Here is a 10,099-nt window from a genome sequence, read left to right on the forward strand (position 1 = left end):
GTTTGGTCTCTCTCCACATCCTTATTCACCATTTCTTGAGATAAACAGTGTCTTAAAGTCTGAAACAGCCAACTAACTAACTACTAACTGTAGAAAATCTGCTTATAAAACACACTGACGTTTCAGCTCGATTGTCTGACAACAAAAGTCTTTCTATAGAATAAAAAGACAAAGTCATTCCTGTTTGTATAAATTTACCATGAAAAGCCAAAGCGGCTGATGAACCTAATTAAAAAACAAGTGCACAAGATGTCAGTTTTTAAGATCGGCAAATGGGGTGTGGGGGGCAATGCCCCCAGGCAAAAACCCCCACCCCTCCCCTGACCTCTGACTCCTCCCCCCCGCCCAAAAAAAGGTGTCATATATATTCTTCTAGCACATCAAGGATTACCTCCCCCCAGAATTCGACCCCTACCAGTTTGCATACTGCACGAACAGATCCACAAACGCCATCGCCACAGCCCTCCACCCTGTGCTCAGTCACCTAGAGCAGCGGCAGAGCTACATCAAAATGCTCTTTGTGGACTACAGCTCAGCCTTTAATACAATCATCCCGGACATCCTCATCACCAAACTGGTAACTCTCGGCCTCCCCCCTCTCACATGTGCCTGGATAAAGGACTTTCTCACAAACCGGCCCCAGACTGTGAGGCTCGGCCTTCATCTCTCCTCCACTCGCACACTGAGCACCAGCTCCCCACAGGGCTGTGTGCTGAGCCCCCTCCTATATTCTCTCTACACCCACAACTGCAGCTCGACCCACAACAACAATCTCATCATTAAGTTTGCTGATGACACCACGGTAGTTGGACTCATCTTAAAGGGAGACGAGGCAGACTACAGGGGAGGAAGTCCTGAAGCTGGCAGCCTGGTGTTCAGAAAACAACCTGGTACTGAACACTAAGAAAACCAAAGAGCTCATTGTCAACTTCAGGAGACACATCACTGACTTAGCCCCCCTTTACGTCAACGGGGAGTGTGTGTAGAGCAGGGGTCTCGAACTCCAGGCCTCGAGGGCCGGTGTCCTGCAGGTTTTAGATGTGTCCTTGATCCAACACAGCTGATTCAAATGACCTCCTCAACATGTCTTGAAGTTCTCCAGAGGCCTGGTAGTGAACTAATCGTTTGATTCAGGTGTGTTGAGCCAGGGTGAGATCTAAAACCTGCAGGACACCGGCCCTCGAAGCCTGGAGTTCGAGACCCCTGGTGTAGAGGGTACACACCTTCCGGTTCCTTGGTGTCCTCATCTCTGCTGACATCTCCTGGACAGACAAAATCTTAGCTTCCTGAGCGTCCTCCTGAGGGTACTTCCTGAGGGTCTGCAGGAAGTACAAGTGTTGGAGTAATTTTATTAAATGTTGTCATTGTTGTGCTTCAAGTTGCAAACCTTGTCCTAAACAGCTGATGATCAAAGACATTCCTTTGTTTCTGTTTCCATCCCCAGCCTGTCAAATGGTATAGTGAGGATGTTTAACTTCCTGCCCTTTATCACCTCAACTGTGTTTGTGTATAGGGCTTTGGAGCGTGATGTCACAGGAGGTGGGCCACGCCCCCTTTCGCCATGACAGTAGGCCAGACACAGGATACAGCTTCAGCTATGGTTCGTACGTGATGTGTTGGCAGTTGCAACGTTTGATCACACGATCGTGAAAGCAAGAAGCTGGATAATGGGCTCTCTTTTCATCATTTTCCATCCTGGAGGCAACGTGAGGGATCCCATGTATCCGATATTACTAAACAAAGACGTCAGGCTTGCATTGCAGCGGTGAGACGAGCGGATCGAGTTCTATGCAATCCCCAGCTTTTTGTTGGTTTGGTCTCCGCATTTTCTTTCCGGTGAGTTCTAAATTAATTCATATCACTATTAAAATGCTTTTAGTGTTATTTTCAATGCGCTGAGGTCATAGATAATGAGATAAAACATGCTAATGTGTGATGCTGCAGAACCACGTCATGTCGTCATGTCATCATGTCGACTGAGTAGCTTATGGTTTAGCATTGTTGCAGGCAAACCAGTATATGAAATGAATGTAACAAATCCAGACTGGGCACCAACACTGCACATGGGCCTCTAAAAACATACTAAATTGCTCTCATTGTACACTAATCTTTACATAACTTCCAGATGAATCACACACCTGTCATTGGAATATTGATGTACATTTACCTTATGTGTATGCACTAATTTTATCTTACAGGCTTTTGTTATGCAGCTGCAGAGTCTGAAGGTGTGCCCCGTGCAGAAGTGATCGATGAAGATCTGACAGAAGACCAACAACAAAATCACAATGTTATGGAGGCAGTGGACAGCAGTTGTGTTGGACAAGTGGAGGTTGAGGTACCAGCTGCAAATGTGGACAGTGGCGATCGGACAGACAGCATCACGGAAGCTAAAGGGCAGACAAAGTATTTCGTGTGTGCAATGAACAGGGCAGAGCAGAAATAAACACAACACTGCTTGATAAGATTGTTAAGGTTTGCTGTGTTTTGGTGAATATGTGCCTCAATGTGGTTGTCAAACCAGCGCCAAATGAAACTTTCTCTTGTTGAGTATTCATAAATTGAATGTTGTGTTGCATGTGTAGTTCATTGTAAATAATTGTACTTTGTGTGAAGTAGTTTCAATAAAACAGAAAAGAATAGTATCTTTGTTTTTTTTATTCTTGATCTGTTCACATGTACTTAGCAAGTACATAAAAATGAAATGCAAACTATTTACATGGCAACACAATGCTGGCATCAATCTTGAACCACAAAATGAAACACAGGCTATTTAGAGCAGCACGTTGTTTGGAGAAGTATTTCCCAACAAGTTCAGGAAGACACACTTTAAGAAAGAAGTCTTGTGCTTGCTTTAAACGTGGTTCCCAGAATTACACATCAGGGAAGATGCGTATCAAAGCAAGGTCTCTCTGTGTCCACACAACGAGGTCACACTGGTTGGAGTGCAGTTTCATTCAGTCGTTGTGAGTGCAGTACCTGAAATACACAAAAGCCACTTTTAATAAAAGGTCTGTAATTAACCAAGGCTAATATAGACGGTTTGGCTGTACGTGCAAATCAAAAACTGTAACAAGTTGTTTAGAAAGTTATCAAGTTCAAACCGACTTACCTTTGTCTTAACGACAATGTACTCGCAGCGTGGAGGCTTAAAGATGGACAAATCTTGCACCCAGCCGTTCGTGAATTGGATGTGGGCCTCCAGGGATTTATAATTCTTAAACTGGTTTGCTGTGTATGCGCTGACTCCACAGACAAGGTATGCGAAGATCGGGATAGGACAAAGGCGGTAGGTCGTCTGGGTTTCCACTCCGCTTCCTTATTTCATACGGGTCCACATTACCGATGCACGCAATTTTTTCCAAGTACCATCTCTTGGCGTCTGGGCGCAATCGGTCGCGATACAGCCCTTTGTCTTTTGCGCTGATTTTGAGCATGGTTCTGGCAGTCCCGATTCTAACACTCCAACACTGTGCGCTTGTTTTGCTTTCTAGCCTACTGACATGGCGCCGCGATCCCACAATGCACTGCGGCGTGACGTCAACTCCAAAGCCCTATAGCAGACCGTTACAGGAATTAAGCCATAAAATGGGTTAGGGGAGTTGATGCAGAAACACCGACACTCACGTGTACACACCACACACACACCACACACCCTACACACACACTACACACATACCCCACACACGCCCAGACACACACAGAATACAGACACTAATGTTGTTTAGATATGCCTGCTTAGGCATGTCACATGTATTTGTAAAATGCATATTCATGAGTGTGACCAATAAAAGCAGCCTGCAGAGGGAAGCTAGTTGAAGTAGTTCGGAGGCAGCTACTTCCCTTGTGGCAAGTGCAACAAAGAGTGCTGTGCGATCTCGTTCTTGAGTGAGTGTCTGTTTATCCAGCAGTTTCAGGAATATATCCCTGACAACAAGCTGAACTCCAACCTGCTGCTGACCTTCTACCGCTAGTCCATTGAGAGCCTGCTACCCTACCTACTGCATCACGGTATGGTACGGCAGCTGCACTAAGGCAGATAGAGCAAGGCTTCAGAGTGTAGTCAAGACAGCACAAAAGATCATCGGCCCCCCCCTCCCCTCCCTGATGGACATTTATTCCTCCCGCTGCCTCAACAGAGCAGCAAACATCATCAAAGACAGCTTCCACCCTGGTTTTCAACATGTTCAGCCACTACAGGTGCATCAGCACCTGTAGCGGCACCTGTAGCAGCACCTGTAGTGGCCTTTTCCCATTTCCTCTATGAACCACCACTGTGCAATACCAAATTCTATGTGCAAAAACCCAACTGTATATACATAACAAGCCCGTTCTCACTCCCGAGGTGTAACATCCCGACGTTTTGTCACGTCCCGCGGCGTTCCTGAGGAACGCGAAAGGTGGCCTTCTGCGTTCTTAAGGTACGCGCCGGGTTATGGATTGCAGTGGAATTACACTGCCACAGTAATAGACGTTCCAGCCCTGTATTGCAGCCCTAAACCTAACCTTATGATTTACAAAGGCAGGGACTTTGCACATACAAACAAATTGGACATAAAAGTTTTCTTTAAAAGTACGGACACACATGCACTACTATACAAGAGTAGCTTTCATCCAAAACATACATATCAAGGTTTAATTAAATCTCAGCTGATTCGATTCAAAAGGATATGCACAGGAGACAATGACTTTTCAGAAGCAGTAAGAGTTCTCTTCAAGGCACTCAGGAGAAGGGGATACTCCCGTACCTTCTTGAGGAGATGTCGGAGAACATTTCAAGTCTCCAAACCTGAAGACCAGAGGGACATCATCCCATTGATATCTACCTTTTCCACAGCTGGTTTACGGATACATAAGCGATTAAAGACCAATTTTGAACAAATTATTGGGCAACACGGGATATTTGGAAACCACAAGGTGATTTCGGCATATAGACGTAACAAAAACCTGAGGGATTACTTAGTGAGGGCGAGACTGAGCCCAGCACAACCAAAGAAAACCAGAAATTCATCTATACCATTTGTTAAATTAGCGTACGTTAAGAACAGGACAACAAACAGGATGTACAAACTCTCACAAAATTTTAGTCCCAGGACCTCCAATTGTGTGTATGTGATCTTTTGCACAAGATGCAACATCCAGTACATTGGGGAAACCAAACACTCTATTTCCACGTGCATGTGGCAACATAAATATAACATCACACATAATAAAGAAAGCCATACTCCTCTGGTCAGACATTTTATTCATCATGGTTTACAGTCACTTAAAATTGCGGGTATTGAAGGAAACTTCTTTTGGACGGATGGTAAAAGAAGGAAATGTGAAAAGAAGTGGATCCGAATACTTAACACCTTAGTTCCCGGAGGTCTGAATATTAGATGGGGATAAGAACAATTTGATTTGGCATACACACCCAATTGGCAACCCATATCACGGCCTACCACTTAATCCGATTCTAGCCCCAACCCGGGAATCTGGCCCTAACCATAACCATCCATCACCCCGGGCCACCCCCAGAAATATAACCCCCCCCCCCAATGCTATCCCCAACCCTGAGGATGACCCCTAACCACAACCATTCGACACCCCCAACCCCCCAAAAAAGAAAAAAACCCTTGCAGGCCCAACCCTTCTTCGTGAGGACTGGTAAGAACCTCATAACCCTAACTGGAGGTACTACCCTAACCTCACCTAAAACCTGAATCTGCCCTAATTGGAATATCACCTAAATTCAAATTGAAATTGATCCTGAAATTAACTCATATTTGCCCTTTGACCCTTAGTATTACTTAAAAACCCTTTACTAAAAACACACACTAAAATTCCAGCAATTTACAATTCTCAACAATCTTCTGATAATTCAAAAACACTTTGTATAAAAACATTTTTTTAAATAAATAAGCATTGCATTCCACAAAGGATTAAAAAAAACAATTTAATAAATTCATATATCAATAAATACATAAAACGGTAAATATTTGGGATAAAAAAAACATAATTCATTAAAACTACAATTCATGTGACATTACAAAATACACACATAGGGAGAAAAACTAGAGTCTTGACAGCGAAAAAGGAGAAATCATGAACACACGGAAAAACAACCCTCAAAACTCAGGGGGCGTGTTTTGAACACTGGGGCAGGTTATAAATGCAGGGGAGGGTTGTATCAGCCTCACTCTGTCTCAGACCTTCGGATGGTGCACATCTCTATTGAGAGTCCTTCTACAGCCACAAACTTACGGTTTTTTTTGTCTTTCGGTGTGCTTCTCGCCTGAGGAAGGCCAGATCTTGGCCGAAACGTCGCGGCATAAGCACACATTTCATTGAGTCTTTTATTTGAGGAGTTTTATTTTGTTTCTGATTTTATTTTTCCATTTTTTTTCCAATAAATAAATAAATAACTCTTTTATTTTATATATACACACACATAAAAAATACACTTATTAATAAAATACCTGATAACATATTCATTTTATTTACCTATAATAACAAAGCCCACGGGGACACCAATTCCACACAAATAAATAGTAACACAGGACAACTATTTACAAAGAAGCGGGACTCATCGGGAGGAGATGAGTGCCTCGCAGTGGACCACGGTCCGCAGAGGGAAGACCACTTCCCAGAACTTTTTTCGGGGTCGGACAGGGCGACCCGTTGGGGGGATGGACAGTGCCTTTCCTGTTTCCGGCTGGAGACAGGCTCAGTCCACACTTCCTAACCTTATTCCTAACCTTAACCAGCACTTCAATGACGTGAAATAGTGTTTTCCCAAGCGATTTTAAGGAAAAGAGCAAACATGTAGATTGAGTCCAAACGGTTCTCATATGTCATCAGTTTTCCGATGTCGTCATGTTGGAACGTGTTGGGTGCCGGAAAACGTAATATATTGACGATTTGTCACCTAGTGTAAAATGTTAGGCTTTGGGAGTGAGAACGTGTTGATATAACACTATTTATTACATATTACTTTTTTAAAACCAGCTTGTATATTTGTACATTTTATATATATATATATATTTTTTTTATATAGTGCTGCAGAACTGTGCCCTCCCACACCTCCTGGATGTTTGCACTGAGTAGGAGATGCTCTGTATCTCAGACTGTGTAGTTGTGAACTGAGTTTTGTACCCTGTTTGTGCATCTATAGATGAGAATCTGTGTGTTTGTAAAAAAGATTTACACAAGTCACCAATTTCTTTTCTTTGTCACCTGAGGCTGCATGGGGTCCATTCATTTCACAGAGACAAATTAGAGAAATGAGAAAATCCTGAAAAACATGAGGAGAAGAATCAAGGATGCAAGATGGGAAATGAGAAAGAGGAAAGGAAGAAACAAGCAGAGTGGGAGGAATCATACTGAGGAAGCTTCACTGATGATCTGCTTGTTTCCCTGTTAGTGTTTAAAGTTAAACATCTCCCTCTAGTGTCCATATATAAACCATGTGTGAGGATGGTGTTAATGTAAAATGTGAATCATAGTGTTCCAGTCAGTCATCAGTGTGTCTCTGCACAGCTGTAATTAAAATGTGTTCAGAGGGCCTCAGTGTCTGAATGGTTCCAGTTCAGCTCCATAACAGCAGCGTCCCTGGTTTGATTCCTGTGTTTCAGCTCATATCTGCCTCTCTCACTGAGGGGGGCGTAACTACATGGACATGGATTTGTTCATCAACCAAACTACAGATCACTGAGAATAGAGGACATCTGATTGTTTTTAGTTTTTCCTTTTCATCTTTGTGAACTCATAAAAGTCAAAGGCATGTCACTGTTTTAAAAATTATATATTTAAATAGTTTCATCACTTGTATTTTTTTAAAATTAGTCCCCGCCAGTGAGTTTGAACCAATAGAAAGCTGGCGCTCAGAGGAAGAGGGCGGGCTTTACTTGGTGTCAGTGACAGAAATGAAAAAAAGCTCAAATGAGTGAGAAGGACGATGAAGGAAACATCTGTGCTGTGTCTGCTCTGTAAGTAGAATCTCTGTGTTTGTTTGAATTCTTGTACTTTGACTGTCTGCTCTCCTGATAACTGATGATGGAGGAGAAGACATGAAAAACAAATCAGGCTGAATTCAAGTTCAAAACACCACGAGGACCAACTGCAGGTCTGAACTGACTCTTTATCTTTGCTCAGGAGTCGAGGAAACACAGCAGGCAGTGAAAAGATCAAATCATTCACTCATTATATCAACACAGCTGGACAGTGGACACAGGACTTTACTGGGTTATTTAAGAGTAGATGATATTTTCTACATGGTCACAGTATAGTTCGTGCACATTAAGTGCAGCTTTTAGGATAAAAACTTGTTTGAAGGATTGCTCTTACTTTTCTGACAGCTGTTTTTTTTAAATAGAAAACAAGTACATACTTTAGAAAGATGAGTTTGTGTATTTGTCAGCTGTTTGTGTGGAGTTGTTCTTTATGTTCACCTCAAATCAACCTGAGTGTCATTTCTCTTTAGTTCTGATCTCACTGCTGAGCTGCACAACAAACCAAGGTCAGTAACCTTCTTCTGTCACAGTTTAAACCTGATAAATGCTCACTGATATGACCTGATTGGCTTCATGTTTCACAATGTAAAGTCTAACAGATCATCAGTTTTTCATTTTAACCCTCACAGCTTGTCTGACTGTGAGTCCCAGCAGCTCTCAGTTCTTTGAAGGAGACTTTGTGTCTCTGAGCTGTGAGGAGGACGACAGCTCTGCTGGATGGACTCTGAGGAGAAACACAAGCAAAGAACAGAGGACTCAGTGTGGAGATGTGTGGGGAAAACCAGCTGGTTCTTTGTGTAACATCGAATACATGTACCCATTGGACAGTGGAATTTACTGGTGTGAGTCCAGAGAGGGTCCCATCAGTAACATGGTTAACCTGACAGTCACTGGTAAGCTGAGTGTGTGGAGTTAGTGTTGATGAAGCTGTGTGTAAATGGATGAAATGCTGTAGTTTGTCTCTGTGTTGAGGTGGATCAGTGATCCTGCAGAGTCCTGTCCTCCCTGTGATGGAGGGAGATGACGTCACTCTGCTCTGTAAAACAAAGACCACTCCCTCCAACCTCCCAGCTGCTTTCTATAAAGATGGCTCCCTCATCAGGAAGCAGCCTACAGGTCACATGACCATCCAGCATGTTTCCAGGTCTGATGAAGGCCTCTACAAGTGTGACATCAGCGGTCATGGAGAGTCTCCATCCAGCTGGATCACTGTCACAGGTGACACACTCACCTGTCTGTGTTTCTGCAGCTTTCAACATTCACAATGTGACGACAACTTAATGACTGTGTTTGCTTTATTTTAGACAAACACACCACCACACCTCCACCTACATCCACACCTCCACCTACATCCACCTCTAACCCTGGTTCCTCTCTTATACATGTGATATCATCCGCTGGATCATCCTGTGTTGTGGTTTTACTGGTGTTACTGGTTCTGCTGGTGAGACGATGTGTTCACAAGAAACCTGAGGGTGAGATTCAGTGTGTTTTTTTGTGTGTGTTTGTAGTCTCTGGACATTTTAACATTTACAAACATTTAGAAGATGAATATTTTTATATTATTTTAATTCACTGTCCATTTAGATTCTTAAATGATGTTTACTTTGGTCCATTTCAGCAGATAAAGAAGAAGGTAGATGTGATAACAGTGTCACTGAAGATGACGTCATGTACAATGACATCAAAATATCACATTCTCAACAAGAGCGAATCGGTCGAAGCAGAGGTAGATTTTTATAACTTATTTTTCTTTGGTGGTGATTGGACTGGGAGAGGGAGGGGTTCAAAAACATTATGCACAAATCTGCATATACACATCTTCTTAGAGTCACAGCTGCTACTGATAGAAATAATTATTCTGTCATGATTTAAATTTTTACACAAAAGCCAAAAATCAACACATATCATATAATCAACACACTGTACTAAATGAAAATTTTTATTCAGGTTTCATTTAAATTTAATAAATTCTAATCAGAAGCCTCTTTATGATTATTCATCAAATGAAACAGAAGAAATAAAAACTAATTATAGATCTTTTTTTGTTGTTGTTCCTTAAATTATTTATTTATTTCAAATATTCTGGAAATATCGAGAGAAGG

At 42.4% G+C, this 10,099-nt stretch overlaps 1 protein-coding gene across 1 annotated transcript; it reads left to right on the forward strand.

Moving 5' to 3' along the window:
• Positions 1–5,561: 5,561 nt before the first annotated feature.
• LOC120434390 (Fc receptor-like protein 5) lies at positions 5,562–9,193 on the forward strand (the record flags this gene model as incomplete). Its single annotated transcript, XM_039602427.1, has 3 exons — positions 5,562–5,649; positions 8,639–8,887; positions 8,967–9,193. Coding segments are annotated over exons 1-3 (564 nt in total), but the record flags the coding sequence as incomplete, so codon positions are not given.
• Positions 9,194–10,099: the final 906 nt, after the last annotated feature.

The sequence above is a fragment of the Oreochromis aureus genome, linkage group 3 (assembly GCF_013358895.1).
Source record: "Oreochromis aureus strain Israel breed Guangdong linkage group 3, ZZ_aureus, whole genome shotgun sequence".
NCBI lineage: Eukaryota > Metazoa > Chordata > Actinopteri > Cichliformes > Cichlidae > Oreochromis > Oreochromis aureus.